This window comes from Struthio camelus, chromosome 18 (genome assembly GCF_040807025.1).
Source record: "Struthio camelus isolate bStrCam1 chromosome 18, bStrCam1.hap1, whole genome shotgun sequence".
NCBI lineage: Eukaryota > Metazoa > Chordata > Aves > Struthioniformes > Struthionidae > Struthio > Struthio camelus.
This window is the reverse complement of record NC_090959.1, coordinates 16268419-16288517: the sequence shown is the minus strand read 5'-3', so window position 1 is coordinate 16288517 and position 20099 is coordinate 16268419. Positions and strand designations below refer to the sequence as shown.

Below are 20099 nucleotides of genomic sequence, written 5' to 3'. Positions count from 1 at the left end.
GGAACAGTCTGCAGTAACTGTGGGGTTCAGTCGTCATCGAGTCGAAGGCTTCCCTTCAGTTATTTGGGCAGGAAACTGGAAACTATGCAAAAAAAGTATTTTTATTCAGTCTGCTACTGTGCCCATTTCCAGCAGAGGGAGTCAAGTGCTGGAGCACTGCAGCCAAAATCAAAACCATTGTTCAATCGGCGTTGAGGGATTAGGAGAGTTAGGGGTGTATATATTCTTATCTTTTTAAATGGTATATGTGTTTGGAATTAGTTAATTCTAGGTGAGAGAGGAGATGAACGCTGCTGTAACCGCACAAGTTAAAGCCTGTAATGAGCTCAGAACAGAACTCAAGAGCAGAGATTGCGGGCATGATACAGTAACCAGCCATAGGGAAAACCAGCCGGCGTATGAGCTAACACGCCTATGTTACAGTCCCGTTACTGTGGGATGCAAGCGTAGATGCTGCTCCATTGGCTATCAACTTGCTCCACTTCCCACTCAAATCATAATTTTACTGTAGCAGACAAAGTTTTCTGTATTTGTTGTATTCCTCCAATTCCTCTCCTTACGCTACTCAACATCCTCTCTTCAATGAATAGCTGCTTTGACTAATTTGCTTCTCACATAAGAAGCAAGTTTCACTTTCAAAAATAGCTGTGGTTAAAAAAATGTGTTTGAGGGTAAAGTTAACAGCCAGCTTGCAGCATCTACTACATGCACATAAAAAAAGTCTAAAAAGTAAAAACACAGAAATTGGTCCTTTCACTGCTGCATAATTTGCTGAAAGCAAATCTCCCATTGAGCTGATTAAACGGCAAATGGAATCAATTCAGAAGGCAGGCGCTAACTCAAGAAAATAATCTTATGTGAGAACACAATCTGCTCTAGTTTTGTATATGCTGTTTAATTTGCCAAAAGGTTAAACAAAAGATTATTGAGTTAATATTTGAGTTATCTATCACCATTACTAAAATTTATCCACAGTATCAGAATGGTTGTATTATTTAAATATTTTGTTAAGTTAAGCACTGATCAAGAACAAACGCTGTGTTCCCAAGGGGAGGGTAGGGAGAAAGTCTCACACGCTCCGCAGAAGACAGCTGTTGTCTGCTGAAGGGACAGCGCAGTTTAGTTTGAGAGCCTCTTGCTATCTAGGAGCTGTTTAAACGCCACTTGCCCACACTTCAACGAAAATCCATGTGGCTTCTAGTGCCAAACAACATAAATTCGCTGCAGACAGCAACATGCTAAAAAATAAAGCAAACGAGCAGAGAAGTTGAAAAAGGTAGCTCATTTTTAAATGAGCAGTGATTCCCATGCAGGAATTCCTCCAGGAGATGGATGAAGGGTAGCAGCACGTGCTTGAAACCCCAGCTTAAGACAAGGAGCACAACAGGGAAAGCACAGGGCTTTCTGGTTCTGAAGTGCCTGAAGCCATCAGCATGCAGGTCACCAGTAGTATAGCCAACTACTGAAGTCCTCGACTTCATCGTATGGAAGCAGGAGAGGAAAGGAAAGGAGGAGAAACAGGTCCTACCACCACCGTGTGCCCATCAAGAAATAGAAATCATTGCGAGGGTACCGTTCATAAGCTTTGCTTTTTATCTCTGCATAGCGGAGCATGAAAAGGCAACCAGCTGTCAAGCAGGGCTCGGGACAGCATTGCTTGTGCAACAATTAATGAAAAGGAGCTAGTTGCGTCTATAAGGACATGTGGAACCTATACTAACCAGTCACATTGCTTCTAGATGGAATAGAGGTCTACAATACAGCTTCAAACCCACCTCAACTTGTGTAGTTTAAGGCAGAGTTAGGGCTAAAATAGGACTCCGCATCCTTTTATATTTTTTTGAGATAAGGGTCTGAAAGGAGGCTTTCAGCTGCTGTTGACAGTGGGAGGCCCAGTTACCCATGAAGATCAGACACATAGGGATCACGCTCCAACTCAATTTAATAAGCTTCATGATGAATTTGGACAGAAAGTGATTTGAAGCAGGTCAAGCAACACTCATCTACCAGTCAAGGACTTTTTAAAGTAATGCTTTTAAGCTTATACTCAAGCATACAAAGCATAAATTTTACAAATTAAAAGCAATAAAATCATCCTAGAATAATGAAATGGCTTCCCCTATGTGTACAAGGAGTAGAAAGGAGACAGAATTCTTTCCAGGTAACTTCACACATTTTTAATGCTACATAAGTGCTCTCCACATCCATTTCCACTTTTCTTTTAATGGGGGTGGAAGGAGCTGGAAGTGTTTGAATGAAATCATCTTAGAGAGAGGTACTTCACCTGGTTTCAGGCTGTATCTGTTTGCCTCTTAAAGTCCTGAGAGGAAATGCTCTACTTAAAAATTCTGCTGTTAGTTTCTGTGCAGCAACCTCTGGTTTTCCAGCTATACAAAATTAAACAATTTGGTAAGCATTTCTCAGAAAGTGCTGCCAGTACTTCATCTTCACGGACACCCATCATTCCCTGCCCTTCACAAATGACTCCATTGTACAACAGAAGCAACCACAGCTCAGCTTAGATTTGACACTCCAAAAAAGAAACACAGTAACAGTTAAGAGACAGCGTTATTTTGGGAGCTGATAAGTCTTGGAAAAGGAGTGAAATTTATAGCCTAATCAAAACACACTTGATATACCATGCCTTTTTGCAGAGGCGTATAAGACAGGGTATTTTACGACCCAACTTCTTTATGTTCATAGCATTAATGATATAGCCTTATTCGCTTTCAACAAAAGAAAGGCTGGGGGAGGAATGAGCGTAGTGTACCACATTCAATTACCAGATATGTTTGCCACCACTGAGTTTGGAACAAATCTTCATACAAAAGTTATTTTCATATTGCTTTAAAGTAATTGGAACAAAATATGTATTTTTACACTAAAGCAAACTGATCAAAGTGGCATTTAATAATATTTGTTAAAGTGGTTATCTAACAAAAATGGGTCAACAAAATCCCATTCATTAGTAGTCACCAAATAAGACATTTCTCATGCATATGACAAAAGTTCATTCGTGTACTGACAGAGGTCTGTTTACTGTGTACAATATTTCCATAAATTATAATATGCTTCACAGCCCCTACCATTCCAGAATATTTCAAACAGATTATATATTATATTTGTATATGCAAACTATTTTATATACACTAATATAAAGATCCTTAGAAGTACCATTATGACTACCTTTATGCTTCCTCTAAAATGCATAGCTTTCGAATATTTTCTTGCAGTTACCAAAAACTTTACAGATTAAAGCTGCTTATCAATGTGGCATGTTCATAAAAACAAAGTGAGATAGTTTATACTAATTTCGTATTAAACCCCTTAAAAAACATGTTTATTTTTAAATGGGAAAAAAAAACCAAGCTAGTGAAAATTCAAGTAATCTATGCACAATCTTTGCCCAAATACTATATGAAATTAAGGTAGCGTTCTAGAAGTACAGTGAACTTCTCAACCAGGACTGTAATACTGCATTTCTCATGGAGAAAAATGCTAGTCATGCCACAAAAACGCACCGCTTTCCACTTCATCCGGGAGAAGCTTTAGATGAGACTTAGCACACAAGTGTCAGAATAGAGGAAAAGCTGATCAGTTATACACGAAGAAATTAGAGCTATTCCAGTTTTGTTTCTGCAGTTTGTTATTAAACAAAGTTACATTAACCATACAGTTTATCACAAACTAAAAGTTATACATGGTTCTTAGACAGCAATCGACGGGAAAAAAAGAAAGAAAAAAAATCCAACAGTTAACAGTTTGGTAAGCGTCAGAATAATCAGTCTGGGTGAAGCCAGATTACTGTCGTAGGCGGGGGGAACTGATAGCTTGTTAGTTATGTATGAACTTTAAGACCTGCATACCACAAAAGCCTCCAACGTAGAACAAAACCATCAGTAATAAATGGAAACAAATCAAAAATCATTTTGTTATACCCATCATCTAGCTTAACCTTGGTGCTCTGCATCTCTAATAGCTGCTTAACAAACAATGGTTTCCCTCCTCCACAAAAAAGAACTACACAAGTAAACAGTGTTCACAGTAATGCAATCAGTAACAGGTTTTGTTAGTTTCCGTAAGTCAGATGTATCCGCAAAGCTTTATACAGTTTAATGCATAAGTATTCCAGTAAAATTAAGTAAAAACTAAGTTTCGTTCTACAGGGAAATACCTAACATACAAGACTAGATTATGTACAGTATGGGACTGGTATGACAACTGCCAGCGTATTGTGATGTTAAGCTATTTCATCCATCAGACTGGTCTTTGCTCAGCAAGTCTGTACAATAACTCGATATATGGGCTTAAAAATCTAGAAATTGATGCGGCAAAATTAGTGCTGATTACTACTGGATATACCAGTATACAGTGCTGCAAAATTAAGTCAACCAGAACATCCCATACCCAGAAGACTACAATTTGTTGACTTGAAAGTCTGGACTTCAAATGTAAAACATTAAAACTATAATCCTAACTGGAGTGAGGACAGTCAGTAAACAAATACAGGTGAAGATGAACTGCATCTCTTCAGAAAGGTATGGAAGAATTGGGAAAATGGAAATTTCATTTTTTAAAAACAGCTCAGCTCAAGGCATAAAAATAGCCCTAAGTAGCCCTAAAACTAAGACTCTCATCCAGCAAGCATAAAGGCAGAACCTGCACAAGATGATGGATCAGAGGCCTCAACGAGCATACTTCCCCCGCCAACTTCACTTCCTAACACAAGTACGTGTTTTCAGCTTACAAAAACCCAGCGGTCTTCAAAGCTTTGATAATCTGCTGGAATCACTGCAGTGTCTACAGCTGCAAGTTTAACATAGGGGGAAAGCCCCTTTTAACAAAAACTCTTAACTGCCTCGGGGGGCCATTTTGGTCATTCACGAAAACTAAGAGAAAACTTATTTCCAACAATACTACTTGTGAAAAGATGGGTCACTGATCCATTATGAACATAGCTCTCACCATATAAAGCACCAAAAAGTCAGAAACAAGGAAAAAAAAAAATCCTTAAATTATGATTTACAAGTTTGTACACTATTTCCAAGGCAAAAGGTTGACCTTACTGCAAAGTTTATAGATGAAAACTTGACCAGTTACTTTCAAGGGGAATGTATATGTGGCTATAACTTAAAGGTAGAAAATATTCACTGTTCTATATACACATTTCAAAGAGGAGACAGTTAAACTTAACTGAAGAGTTGCCAATATAACTCCATATTAACTCACTGGCCACTAAACTAGGCATCAGTAGCCAATTAGAAACCTTGAGTTCTGTACTTTTAAAAATGCTATGTTTCCTTTCCTGTTTAATTGTTTTTTAAAAATGTATTATAGTGCATAGCCTAAGTCAGACTTTCAAAGAGATACAGCGCCTTTCAATGCAGTTTTTGCAGCATTCAAAAGGGACTTTTCTCCCTTCAAATTAGATGTTCATTGAAAAATCTGAATTGAGTGCTGTACTGTAGTAAAAATATTTCAGTCACAGACTGATATAAATGTATACTGTGCAGTACTAAGATTATTTGATGTCCATCTGCACACATTTTACTTAGGTTCTTCAATTGTCCCCTTGCTGAGGTCTGTCATTTTGGGATATTTCACTTTCTTCTGGTCCAGCTCATTCTGAGCCCACAGTAGTAGCTTCAGTAACTTTGCCAACTTGGGTGTTGATTCACGATTTTCATAGTCTAGGACAGCTTGGTTCACCTCACTCCATACCTGGGAAAGAAATACTAGAGTTTAGTAGTAGTTTTCCTATGATTAACACCAGTAACATCACACAAACATTGATGACCGCACACAGTTTGTTGACTCCGCTGAATACGGTCAGGAAAAAGTTCCGTGTTTTCTCCAGTCTCATAGGATATGGAAGAGAGCCAAGCAGTTGACTCTAGCAGCATCAGTTTTTTGAATTTCACTTCAGAGATATTTCTGTTCTTTTACCTACCACTGTATACATGTTTCTAGACATTTCTAAAAATATTTAGACACCATTTTACCACATACGAATAAAAGACGAGAATTTTGTTTTGGGAAAGTACTACCTTCTGTCGTTGCATCATGTTAAGCAAGTCTCCAAATGGTGACTCTTCAGGATTATCAAAGGCAAGCAAAGCCAGCGTACGCTCCATTTCTGTCAGGCATTCTCTGCTCTCCTCTCCTTGTTCTGCTAACTGGGTCTGAGCAAATTCCAGAGCTGCTTCTGTCTCACGCTGCCGAATCAGTTCAATCAAATGCTGCTGCTACATATGAGAAATACAGCAATATTAGCTAAACTAATCAGCAAATCTTCAGTATTTCAAGACTGTAACCTTCAGTCATTAGTATGCAATTTGAGACAAATACTAGTTGATAATCTTGACAGTTTGAAGTCATTTCTTCCACGTGCGTGAGACAGAGTAGCAGACTTGTGTACAAAATCTACTGAAAAGACTGACACTTTTGAAGAACAGGTTTTGAAAGACGTTACTACCAGAACTACCAGAAATCCAAGGTAATAGTTATTTGGAAGTTGGTAAGTCAGAGAGGACTGTTGTTAGAAGTTTTCATGTTACTAATTGTATATGATAGTTACTGCACTGCATGCCACAAAGTTTCCCCTTGCTACAAAATGATGTCAAGAACACTTGCAATTGCAGGCATATTCAGTTAGAACCCCTCAAGGCGCTTCTAAAACCCACACCCGTTCTTTTTCCAGTCTCTCAGCAACCCTGACAAGAAAGATAAAATTCGCCACTTGTCCATACCTGCAAATGAAAATAAAGATATCTGTTTGTATCTAACAGTTCTGGATGGAGACTGTTTATTAATGCAATGGCTTCTTGAATCTGTCCTTTCAATATCATTTCTCGAATTTTTATTCTTTCATCCAGGGTCTCCAGATCAACACTGGGTTCAATTCCAGACTCCATTCGAAATTTCTCTGCTGCCTCTTTAAATCCCTCTGAAACAGAAACATTTTCCCTTAAAAAACTATTTAATGAAGCACCTTAAAAAAAAAAGCGCGCACACACACACACACAGAGCTTAAATTAAAAGACTGGTATATTACTTGTGTATTCTTGTCATTAAAAGATTAATTCTGAACTTCTGAAAAGTTCTTATCATTTAAATAGGTACCTATTAATTCTAATAGGCATCGAATAATGCTTAGTTCATTCTTAATTCAACTGCCCATTCTCTAAGGATGCATGCAAGTTATAGTCCAACATCTCTTAAATATAAAACTTGTTTTACACTTAAATTGAGCAGTATACTTATCCCAAAATGTTACTATTTTCCAAGTTTGGGCATTTTTCCTTCTCCCTATGCCCCCTCAATTCTGTTTACATGGACCTACCAGTTTTACTGAGAACAAAATGAAAAAAGAAATTGGTTTTGTTTCCCATACTAACACTATATTCTTTGGAAAAAAGTTACAAGAGCTATTCTAAATCCTAAGTCCCGCTTTCATACGCACACAAATGATTTATCATACCTAACTATAACACCCACTGAAATGCTCTTCCTTCATCCCAGAGGCTCCAGCGACACAGCAGTGTAAACAGGGGTGTAGATAAAATACAAATGCCTCCGCCCCGGTACAGCTTACTGGAATAGTATTAATCATAATTACTAGGGCCCATTTCCGAGGGTTTTTGATTGTTCTAAGTATAACGTTAGGCTATATGCTAAACAGGTAAGTGGTTTTGGTCTCAGACTATTTTGATAATGGTGCCCTTTTGCAGTTGAACTTTCTAGCCAGTTAAAAGTTGCTTCTGACAATTGTTCTGTTCAGCTTTGAGAGCGCTTTTTAACAATAGCGACATACCTTGAACTCTGTTTTAAATGGCACAAAGAAGGACTAAAGCTGGAAGCAAGTCATGTTTGCTAACACTGTGTTCCAAAAAATACTCTCTTCTCTATACCACTTAGCAGAAGAGTTGGGATTAATAAGTGTCATTTCTTTCGTAAGAAATCTGCTTGAACTCCTTGCTTGGAGCTAATTAAGTTGGTTTCCATTTAACAGAACACAGGAGCAAATATATGTTGCTAAGAAAAGCCACTAGTAATTATGAAATCCTTACCACCCTTAATTTTACTCCATCCAGTAGCATGTTCTAGCAAAAAACTGTTTGTCTTGGTAAAATAAGTGACACACATTTAAGAGTCTCCTAGCATTACTACTCACTATTACCTGTAACAAGGTAGTTCATGATAAGGCGGTTCATGTCTGCTCTCTGAATGTGCAAGTTATTAAGTTTTTCCATCCATTCATCTTTTGTGATTTCATCAGGTTTTTCTGCATAACTCATCCTGGCCTCTTACTACAAGGAAAGAAAAGCAACTCATTTAACACGTTTCCAGAAAAAGTAAGTTTAACGTACATAAGCACTGTATTGCTACCACCTTTACAGCTGTCTATGAGATCTTTTAAACTAACACTCCAAAAGATGCCTGTTTATCCCAAATCATTATTTTTTATTTTTACCCACCTTGTTCCTGCACTCTTTCACATATACTGACCAGTCTCTAAAGCTGCTTTCCTCAACTGTCAAAACACAAGATTCACACATCACCTTTTCATCTTTCTCTTATATGTGGTCCAAATAAACATAGCATAAGAGTTATACAGCACACACAGCATCACAGTGTGACACAAATGAATCGAGAGTTTGGCAGCAAACCAGAAAATTTGTTAACAAACATTTAAAGCAAAGCCTCTGTGAACAACATCTACTTTAAAGCTTTCCTCCAAGCTTCGACTGGATAGCTACCTGTACTAGATAGCTACAAAACATTACGTGTTAAGGCATCCAATGCACAAATGAAAGATTCATACTAGCTTTGCTTGGCTGTTGACAGCAAAAGTACTCCTGACATCACATCCAAAATATTATTGCCTTTTTTTTCCCCCTACTTGGTTTTTTTTTTTTCCAGATTCGGAAGCAGAGCGCTTCGCAAAAATTTAAGCCGACATTTAATCACTTCCAGGCATCTATCTGCATCTCATAGGGGCAGCGAAAGGGGGAGGAAAGGCAACAACAACAGCAACAGGCACCGCCACCCCTCTCGGGCGAACCCGCGCGCGTTCCCACCGCCGGCCCGTTTCCAACAGGTTTTTCTCCCCCGACGCTCGCGGCCGAAGCCACGACCGGCCCGGGGAAAGTTGGGCGGCGGGAGCCGGGACCAGCCTGGCGCCGGCTGAGGGGCCGATCGGTCCCTGCCCCCCGAGCCACTGCCCCCCGACCCAGCCCTCGCCAAGGCCCGGGCTCCCGAAGCGCCCGGCCCCGCTCGCCGCAGGCCCCAGCGCCTTCCCCCCGCCCGCAGCGGCCGCGCCAGGGGAAGGGCCCGCCAGCCCCCGTCCCGCGGGGCAGGGAAGGGGCGGCCGGCGCCATCTTACCGAGCGCGCCGCGCTGCCGGCTCCGACGCACCAACGCGGGCCCCCGCCGCCGCCTCAGCCAGGCCGCTGGCTCGCGGGTCTCGCGAGAACTGCCCGCTCGGCCAATGAGCGCCCAGAGAGCGGCGAGAAAACGCAACCATAGAGTTGGGGCGCGGAGCAGAGCGTACGCCCGTCCCTGCATGTACCCACACGTCCAGCGGGGAGGCGATACCATAGAGACGAAAGGGGAGGTGGGAGCGGGAGGCTCGCCAGCACCATAGAGTTGAGGGAGACCCCGCCAGGGTGACCATGGGGGCGGGGGGGCGGCGGCCTACGTGCGAGGGAGGCGGCCGCGCCTGAGGGGCCGGGGGAGGCCGCGGCCGCCCGCCGTCCCCAAGGGGGTTGAGGGCCGGGGGCTCAGCCTGGGGTTACCGCCCGCAGAGTCGGCCCGGCCAGTCTTCCAGGGTCGCGCAGAGGGAGGCGGGTCTACTGTAGGTCACGGCTGGGCACGTTAATGTGAAATTAACGGTTCCGTTGCTGTTGGCGTGCGGGGGCAGGGTGAGCTGCCGCGGCGGAGGGCTCTGCTGTGGGATCTCTGTCGGAATTGGTACTGGCGGCGGAAAAGAAGCGATAAACTCCGCTCAGTGCCGCTAAATCCAATAGGAGTTGTGAATGAAAGCACTGTATAACGAAAAAAAAAAAATCAGTTTGTATATTTACGTGGAAAGCGGGCCTTAAGAGATGCAGTTTTTTCTGTGTGGATTAGTGGAGATGGTAGTCCCCTGGAAAATTCAATTTTCACAGAGGGAGAATAAGGACACAATTACTTGTTTGTTTCACTCCTTTTTTTTTTTTTTTTTTTTTGCAACTGTGCCATAAGCACAGTCTCCAAAACTCAGTTTCATTAAAACTGTATCCCCGTTGAAATTGAGAATCTCTGCATTTAATCGATAACACATGATTTTAACTTATTTCTCCAAACAAACCTCTAGGCTCATAAATAATACAGAGCTTTGCACAAAAGAAGAACGTATTTAGCCAGACATGCCATCAGCTGTCGTTAGCCATATGGCAAAGCTACAGTGTTGGCAAGTATTCCTGCTGCTTTGACGGGGGGCGGGATTTCTTCAGGCTTTAATCTAACAACCTTTCTCAGTGAATTTCACTCTTAGGCAACCATAACTTTTCTCTTAAATGTTCTGACCTGCATTTCTTGTATTTCTGAACCAACGGGCTTGTAAATCTCTGTTTCTTTTAGATGCCCTGATTTTATCAGCTCCTCCCTGAAAGGTGGGGTTTCTCAGGAGACTTCCATAAAGAGGGAGCGAGTGGGCAAACGCCCCTCTCTAGGAGGGTTTCCCGAGTTTGCTAGACAGGGAACCACACCTCAAGCAGAGAGGAGACACCAGAGTGTAATTCATACCACAGTTAGTGCTTACAGGTAAAGAGCAGAGAATAGGTGTAACTGCTTTCTAGTAAGTAGAATACCGTACTGAATAAGCCAACCAAAATTTGTGAGCTGCTGTTTCGCAGCATGTGTGATTGTGCAGCATTAATACTTTTTTTTTTTTTTTAAACAAGTTGGGCTGCTCAGCTAACTTCAATAGAAAAGTTTCCCTTTATCCTTTTCTTGTCCTCTGGGATAAAGAAAAGTAAAAATGGGCTAAAAGCAGATCCTGGGTCGTGGTTTTGCTTGTTGTGAAAAATGCTCTTTTTTCCCCCACCTATTTCTTTAGGAATGGGCTTTTTTTTCTGACCCTGAGGTTACCAAAAAGAAGTTTGTAATCTGTTTGTATAGAATGCAACGTCCACTGCATTCTCTTCTTCTTCCCTTTCCTCTGCTTTTTTTAGTTTGTTGATGTTTCTGGTAATGTCAAAGCTTCTTAGAGACAGCTTTATTTGAGAGGAGAAGAGGTTTTATAATCACTTGAGTTGCAACAAAAACATTTTCAATGTTGCTAATTAAGTGTTTTCTTACTGAGGCTGAAAACAAAGTGCTTTTCTGATGCCTGAGTTGTTTTATGTGGTTAAATAATATTGAATAGTACTGTTCATAGTAATGCTTTTTTGTTGGTTGCATTGGCCCAATGTGGTAAGATCACAAGTGTATATAATAACTTATAAAACTGTAATTACTTTATCTTGATATCGGCCTGTCTTCCCTACTAGTGTGCTGGATACGATGAAAATTCTGCATGTTTGAGGGATTCGGCAGTTTCCTGAGTGATAAAGGACATATACTTTGTACTAACTCTCTCCTGATATAAACCTGTCTAGTCCCCTTCTGTGTTCCCCTCCTTTTAACTTGTGTCCTATTGATTAAATGTTTAGTCATATCATGTATAATATCTGCTTGCTGTCTTTAACGATGTGCATATTTAGTGAGACACTTATGTACCCTGTGCTTTGTGGCCTGGAATACTGAAAGATTTGGCAATACCGACACGTATGGCTTGCAGGACTTTGTTCTAGTAGATACTAAGCCTCACAAAAGTGAAAGGGAGTAGGAAGGCACAAAGCTGTCTGGCAGTTCAGGGCAAAAGCTTCCTGCATCATTCCACTTCTTCTTAGCAGTAAATCCTAACTTCTATTAAGATTCTCCCCAAACTTGGAACCAAAACTTTGTTTTATTACTCGGTGAAAACCTTGCGGGACACATCTGTGGCTTGAAAGTTGGATTAGAAGGCATGGGAGAAAAGTATTTTGCTCTTTGGAAACTAGCCTGTGTCTTTGATGTGCCACCGTCCTACAATAATCTTACGGTAATAGGAGTAGTAATATTGTGGAAATTTGGCCTTTGTTATGACTACAAAATTGAGAATAAGCGAAACTTGTATGATATATCTGCTTAAGTAATTCAGTGCAATTTATAGAATTCTTACTTGGATTATGATCTGATAAACTTGAGTTTACTTGGAGGTATTTTGGTAGCTGCTATTTGGAGCTGAGTGGAGTCCAATAAACCCCAAACTAAAATCACTAATCCCTGAAGAAGTCACTAAAATCCCTGTGAAAGGGTACACGTTCAGGGAAAAAGTTTACCTGGAACTGGGAAAAAAAAAAAAATCCCTGGCAGCTTCTGTCTCCTGACAGGGAAGGGGAACGCTTTCTTTATGTGAACGTAATTAACCTGAGGGCAAAGTACTTCTGTGTGCACCCAGTGCTTATGAAAAATGATGACTCAGCTGCCTTGGAGAATTGAGCTCCGAAAGGACAGACTGCCTTGACACCCGTGGTGTCTGGTTTTGAGTTGTGTGCTGGACCGTGGAGGTGGAGAGGCCTTTATACACCAAAAAGGTAAAAACTTGAGCACAGCTGACAAAAATTAGCCTCTCCTGACTGAAAATGATCAATTATCTGTTCAAAAAACAAATGGAGGAGGGAAGAGCATTTGTTCATTTGCTTTCTTTCCTACTCTTTTCATGGGCTAGCTCTGACTCTAGTTTTCACTTGGCTGCTGAAGTTGGCTTCCTGGAACGTTCAGTGAGGAAGAACTGAGAAAAGGGGCTGAACATAAAGTAAGTATCATCTTTTGGGGCTCTGCATCTCCAAACGTTTGAAAATCTCAGTGAAGAGACGGGTGAGTGAAAGAGTGGAGTTGACATCCCTTTGCTGTTTTCTCACCATGTGAACCCGTATCAGGGGACGCCCTCTCTTTACAACACAAAGATAATGTCTTAGTGTGTATTACAAACCATAGTTTTATGGTAGTGCCTATAGACCAGGGTCCCCTTGTGTGATACACTGCAAACATAAGTAAGGCCATTTTGCAGCTACCCAAATTTTTTATAAAAATTGATACATTAGGGGAATTTGAGGAGAAAAATAGAAGATGCATCAACTGCAGGACAAAGTCTCAGTGCATTGACTGCCTAACAGTGGAAAAGATTTTTGAAAGCAACTGAGAAAAGTTTTAAGGACAGTAGTGTTGAAGGCCTCGCATGTGTGAAGCCTACGCCTCTCTGGGACTTAAGGAGAGCTAGATAAGGTGCTTATTAGACTGTTTTAGAAGCTGATGCATAGTCGTTAATCTTTCTGCTAGGATTTCCCAGCAGTATTTTGAGTTCAAAGCAGTTAGAAACTATCATCACATTATGCGAAAGGGGGCCTAAACTGAGTCAGTAATCACATTATAGAAGTCACCCTTTCCTTGGTGATCTGTATGTGCTGCCAGCGCAATTCAAGTTCAGATCAGTAACCCAGGAGTAAATTCCCCAAATTGAGGGAAGGTAAGCTCTAATACAGGAAAGGAGAGAGGCAGGGAAAGGAATGAGGCAGAGAAAGGGCTGATGTATTGAAGAGACTGTTTAACTGAAGGGACACAGGAAAGGTAGATACTCTGACTTGAGATTAGTGAAAACAAGGCAATCTTTAACACAAAGATGTAGGTTAGTATTCACTGGCTGTGCAAATTGAATCAGTGTTATATTAAGGTGTAAACCTCTTGTCGAATGACCGTGAGGTATTTAATACCTGCTTTACTGCAAATCCATGCAGGCATCTCCCATTCACCCTGTTGGTGTGCAATTCCTTGTTTTGCACACTCCCTAGACGCTAAATCCCTGCATTAACAACATGCCATTAGCTTTTCCCTAGGGCATAAATCACAGTGAGGCTTGATCTACCAAAGCATAAGATATTTCCCCTCCATGTGCCTTTCATTTATTGTAGCTCTGTAGTCAAAGAAGAGTTAAAGAAGTACTGTTTGCCTTTAATAATGCTGTCTTGTACTTTTGCACAGGCATCTCAAGTGTTTTTACTTCTTCGTGTTCCTGTGTGAAGTAAGTATTCATACTGGCCAGCTTTACAGGTGGAGAGAGGCTGACTTTGTACTCTTGCAAAAAGGCTAATAATAGCTTTTCTAACAGTGAATTTTTACCACCAGAAGTCTTGTATATGTTGTGCTCTAGAGTGTAGATTTCTGTTATTGAATCATTCTACAGAATTAACACTAAGTATTTTTTTAACCTCTGTTTTCTCATATGTTCTTAGTCCTTAAACCATCTCTACTAAATGCTGCAGCTGTCTGGAATCCAACTGAAATTAATGTGTCAGCCCAGGAGGAAAAATGTGCAGGATCAGGGTGTGCAGGAACCAAATGTTATACCTCCACCTCTGAGCAGAATGCTCTTCAAACATTCATGTCACAAGTTTTTGCATGGCCTCATGGGTCATCCTGTAAATTTTAGGACCCCCTCAGTGATCTTGAGCTGTAGGTGTTTCTGATTACAAGTATCGAACACTGACAGGAGGAACAAAACGTGGGAACTGGATTTAGGCCCCCCCCCCCAACTGTTTATAGCAGAGTTTGGCTACTGGAGAGTTTCTGAATAGCCTAAGCGTTCTCGAGAGGGAGTTTATGGGGAAGCCTCCATGTGGTGGATAAGCTAAACTTTTCTCCCACAGCAATTAATAACCTGGACCGAGGGGAAAACATTACTGCAACAATTGCTATTTAATTTTCAAAAACAGATGGACTAGACTAGAAAAAAGAAAACGGAAACAGAATGAAATCAGCCCAGCGTGGCTGGGGAGCTGGCTGAAGCGAGCAGTTAGCGCTGCAGGCAGCTCTCGGATCAGTGCAGGAGCTCCTGCGCCACGTTTATCCTGTGAGCAAGCTGCACTTGCCCCACAAGATTAAGTCCCTGAGCGAAACGGTATTTAGCACTGCTGCAGGGCTGTTTTGCTTAGGCCCTCCGAGCTTCGAGTAATGCATAAAAGCCTGCCGCTCCCGTGAGGTAAGATCGCCCCCATCTTTGGTGAGGAGGAGAAACGGAGCAGGCGCTGCTGGTACCACAGAGCCAGGCGGCGGCGGAGCACCGGGCCCCCGCTTCCCCTCAGCCGCCTCGGACGGCGACGGGCGGCTGCCCAGAGCGGAAGGGAAGCTCCCCGCGCCACAGGGCCGTGCGGGGACCGGGCAGGGCCTCCCGCCGCTTCCCGCCCAGCGCCGTCCGCCACGGCGCGCGCGCAGCTGCACCCTGCCCCCCCTCCCCCCCCGCGCTGGGCCGCGAGGCGGAGCCCGAGCCCGCCGAGTCCTCCGAGGAGCCGTGCGCAAAGCGCTGAGCGGTGCGCCGGCCGGTGGGCGCTCTAGGCCGCGGCCGGCCGCCATGTCGGTCTCTATGGTAGCGGGGGAGGAGCAGCCCCCGCCCAGCGCTGTGGAGCGGCTGCGAGGAGGAAATGGCGGCTCGGCTCGGCTGAGACCCCTCGGCGGCGGCGAGATTCCCCCCACCCCCTCCCCGCGGTGAGTGAGGGAGGCAACCGGAGAAGCACCGGGACGGGAGGAGAAAGGGAGCGGGGCCGCCGCTGCGGCGGAGGGGTCGCGGAGAAGAGGCGGCCGCCTCCTCCGGCCTGGGCGCCTTGGGCTTGACTAGAAAATGGAGGCGGGCGGGCGGGCGGTGCGGGTCGGGGCGGCCGGAGGGCCCCGCGGGCGGCGCGGCCTGTTTCCAGGGCACCGTCGGTGCGGCTCCAGGGCGCGGGCACGCCGGAGGCCTGGCCCGGTTCCAGAGGAGGTCGGCGACTCGGTGCGGGGGCCCCGAAGGAAGCTAAAAGCCGCCGCCCCGTAAGCTCATAACGTGGTTGGGCCGGAGCGGAGAGGACGCCCTCCCCGGGCGGAGCGGGCTAGAAGGCGGGTTCCTCCATCTTGGGGGAAAGGAGATGACGGTTGTGCTCTTGAGGCGATCGACGTCATAATCAAGCTGACGCCGACACACTTCGCCGTGACGTCACGATCGACTTCCCTGCCTTTCTCGCTCAGTTTCTCCGTCGTGTGCCAGTGCTGGATGAGGGCTCCTCCGCCAGGGCCTCGAGGGCGGGCGGCTGGGCGCTGGGGCGGTGCGCTCCTTGGCTGGGACTCCAGAAACCCAGCCGAAAACTCACGCCGGGTCTGGGGTCTTCAGTGGGTGGGACTAAAACCTGCCTGAGCTGAAGTTCCTTTTTTTCTCTTTTGGGGTTGAGAAAGTGTTCTGCCTGTTGGTGAGTTATTCAAGAAAAGGTGAATTCCATCCTGTTTTGGTGACTTCTTTAGTGGGAAAGGACAAGGGATTGAAACTCCAGACAATGCTGTTTGTTGACTGGCTTTAAGTATTCAGTAATTTCCCAGTCAATAACTTTATTCTCTTCACTCCTCCTTCTCCTTTTGCACTGATGTACTTAAATGCTGTCCTGCAGAGGTCACGATAGACCTGTTTGCTGCTTATTATTTGCTTGCAAAAGCGATTCTTTATGGTGACAAAATTCTCTTTCAGATAGTTCAAGTAGTTTTCAATTTTTATCTCCAAGTGATAGCTGTATTTCAGGCGGTGGGTGAAGAAAATCCTATATTATAATATGGTTTGTCATTTTTGACTTGGAAAGAACCATGAAATCGTTTTAATGTGTTACAAAATTAATATATAATTTATTCTTTTCATGATGTTTGTATGTTCTGTAGCTTAACACAGTGTAACATGCTGTTTCTCTTGAATGGGCTTTCATGTTTTGTTTTTTCTAGGAACTTCAGGGAGGCAAAATTGCTGACTCCTTTTAAATAACTTAAAAGGATGTAAATATATGATTCCTAATTTTCCTGTTTTGTCTTTTTGCTGGCTAATCTATTTTAGATATTTTGCAGATATTTTAGATATTTGCTCTTTTGAATATTTAATGAACATAGCCTTCTTTAAGTAAATTCTTTGACATCTGATCGTCAACTCTATTTACTTCCTTTTTGAAAACTCTTTTACTGGGTTTTTTTTTTTTTTTGGTCTTTCAATTTTACACATAGTTTTTATAAGTGGTAATTCAAACTGGTTTAGCTCTAACCCTGTCCTGTTGATATTTCTAGAAACAAATTTACTAGCCCTTTTGAACAATTGAATTGCTGGTCAGCAAAAACTGATAATGTTTAGTTACTGTACGAGTGTAGCATATACTGTGTTAATTGTAATAGATAATTTGGGTCCTGCTCCACTTCCTTGTATGCCAGCTGCTCATTACCGTTCTCTGACATTTGGCTATTTCTATAGGAATAAATATAGAAGTGTGCTGAAAATAGCTTTTCAGACTGAGGCCTTAGTTTTTGTTATTGTTGTTCTTTTTCCCTTGACAGTTCCAGAAACGTATTGCACACAAAGCTTTTAAAATGCACTTTGGTAGAAGAATAAAGGATCATGTTAGTCTTCAGCCTACTTTGAGACTGCATGACTCCACTGATTTGCAAATTGAATAATTGTTCATTGGAAGACTAGAGCTTAAATAATGTTTTTTCAAGAGTTCTGCCCCCCTTATTAAACAAAAGAGGGAGATTCTGGTTAGTTAATTTCTACTAGTATACGAATAATCTTGTCCTGCTGCAACATCATGTACACTGTAAAACATAGATTTAAAAACTATTTGGATATAACGCATATAATGCACACGGTGCTTCAAATGTGCTTTTTATATAACTAAGGGGAGATGTGTTGTTTTTTGTTTTAAACAAAATCAATAAACAAACCCTGAAACTCCTAGAAACGATGCTAGTAGAACTATGAGAGTGTGACGCAATAAATAAAATTGAATGCATATTTTTTTAGTGCCCAGTGGACTCATCAGCAGATACTACTTGTTCTACATAAACCTGCTTCACTATTAAGATTATTTAGAAGTGGATTAAATTATTTGTTTTCAGTTAAAAACAGTCGTTGTCTTTATAGTTGTAACTTAAAATTGTGGGCTTTTAATTCTGTGCAGCCTGAAACGTTACCTAAAAGTATTAAGTGGAGAGAGGAAAGGCAAGGATTACAGACTTGAAAGTTTATAAAACCTGACTGATGAAAATGAAGGGGAAGAAGGGACTGTACTCAGTAAGAGTAAGATTAGGTGGTTTCTAGCTGACCGAAATGGTAATATCTGTGTGCACTAGCTTCACGCTCTGGTACACTTCTGCCTAGTGTCTCCTGTAGTGCTGTAACCAGCTGGACAGTGGCAAGAAGTTTAAGGAGAGGATTTTAACATAAACAAGATTAATCTAACTTTTTATGCAAGAATTGGTAGCTTCTTTGTATGCTGTAAAGCCTCTGTCCTCGTTAGTCGTGTCTGTAGTTCCTGTCGGTTGCACTTAAAAACAAAGTACTGATATACACCTTAATCTAAAACAATTTCTAAAATAACTGAATGCTTCACAGATGCTAATGATGGTACTCTCAACAGCATTGGTAGATTTTGAGGTTAAGAAATATTTTAATTTTCCAGGGGGAGAGATAAGACAAAGGGTATTTAATGAGCATGATATATGTCCTTACAAAAAGCCTTTATCAAAACTGGAACTGAATTGTGTTTCCTGCATTTGCAGTAGCAAAATCAGTATTCTGTAATAAGTGTATGTTATTTCACTGAATTCTGAAGGAGAAATTAGTTTCCATTTCACTTAATTTTACGAAGCCGCCTTGATGGCATAAGAACGAAACTGCTAACTGGTTTCAGATTTCATATCTTAGGCTGGCTTTGCAAACAGAAGAAAAAATCATGGAGAAGTATGGAGAAGTACAGGATTTTTGTTCCAACAGGTGTGCTGATAGGGTCAGAAATTGAAATCAAGCACTTGTTCAGAGTCCACATGTGCACACATGGCTGTGCTGGCAACAATAACCAGACTTACCAGCAGATACAGATCTTTTGAAGTATAATGTAAAGCTAAGATTTATATATGTCTATATATGGATAGATAGACTTTCCCAGGATGTGTGTAATTACTTCATGTACTACAATAATGCCAACTTGATAAAAAGCCAGTGCCACTTTATTAGTTTGTGGACAACAGTTGAAGGAGAACTAGGTACAGTGTAACTATTCAAGTTGGAATTTGACAGTTCTAGGATTATAATCTTATGTGTGTAAAAATAAACAAGCTGCAGGATGTTTCACATCTTTACAATATGTAACTCTTAGACCTGAACCTAATAAACAGTTACTGTCTCACTTAACAGCTGAGGGTTCCTAACAATCGTGTTAAAGAGCTGATCTCCTTAGTACTTCAGTGGGAAAGTGCCTGGCTGTGTGAATCACCTTTCTGAAGCCCTGTTTCCTGTGCAGTTGCTGAAAATATATTCAGGGCTGCTGAAGACATCAAGTTCAGAAGCAGATAAATGAACGTTAGGCAGATAAGTAGTATGTAGTTGTAATGTGCTTCTAATTCAAAGCAATGGCCAAAGTATGGTAAAGGTATATTGAGTATATTGAGTAATAGCTAATGGCAATTGAAATTGGTAGTTGGTCTCAAGTTTAAAAAACAGAAATATCTTTAGAAGATTTCCTGTGCAGAAAAGGTTAACTTCTTCAGCAAGCTTCTGACCTTGGAAAGCCTCCTTTTTTTCCCCTTCTATTATGTAAAAGGGAAAAAAAGCAGACCTATCGACACTGCTTGTGGTGCTGCTCAGAGCTTTTCTTAATGAGCAAAATCTGTTAGCCACCTTTTATTTGCTCATTCTGTTCAGACCCTAAGAGCAGAAACAAAACTGACCAAAAAATTCAATTTCATTTTGCTGTTTTTGGGGAAGTTTTTCATCGTTAGGCAGATATGGGAAGAGCATTCAGAGAAGAAAGCGAATATAGGCTTCAGAAAATACTGTAGGAATCATGAAAACGCCAGATGTCAATCTGGTAGTAAGGCAGTAGAAGGTCTCTCTGCCGAGTCCTGTAAATAACAGTGAAGCTCTGAACCAGAAAACACTGGTGGAATCTATTTAATACTATTTGTGCTCTTTTCTCTAAAAAAAAT

At 42.0% G+C, this 20099-nt stretch overlaps 2 protein-coding genes across 4 annotated transcripts in view; one reads left to right on the top strand and one right to left on the bottom strand.

The window, feature by feature from the left end:
• Window positions 1-2892: 2892 nt before the first annotated feature.
• GID8 (GID complex subunit 8 homolog) lies at window positions 2893-9607 on the bottom strand. The gene is made up of 5 exons (XM_068912176.1): window positions 9386-9607; window positions 8180-8309; window positions 6750-6946; window positions 6048-6245; window positions 2893-5721 (listed from the first exon to the last, which is right to left on the bottom strand). Exons 2-5 carry the CDS (start codon window positions 8295-8297, stop codon window positions 5548-5550), a joined length of 687 nt encoding a protein of 228 aa, XP_068768277.1. The 5' UTR covers window positions 8298-8309; window positions 9386-9607; the 3' UTR covers window positions 2893-5547.
• A 5804-nt stretch (window positions 9608-15411) lies between these two features.
• DIDO1 (death inducer-obliterator 1) overlaps window positions 15412-20099 on the top strand; it is a 58706-nt gene continuing 54018 nt past the window's right edge. The window contains exon 1 of one of the 3 annotated variants that reach the window (XM_068911996.1): window positions 15412-15605. The gene's annotated coding sequence lies outside the window, so the exon portion shown is untranslated. Of the gene's footprint in view, window positions 15606-16276; window positions 16337-20099 lie in introns of those variants that run through there. The other 2 variants (XM_068911998.1, XM_068911995.1) reach the window with 2 other exon arrangements.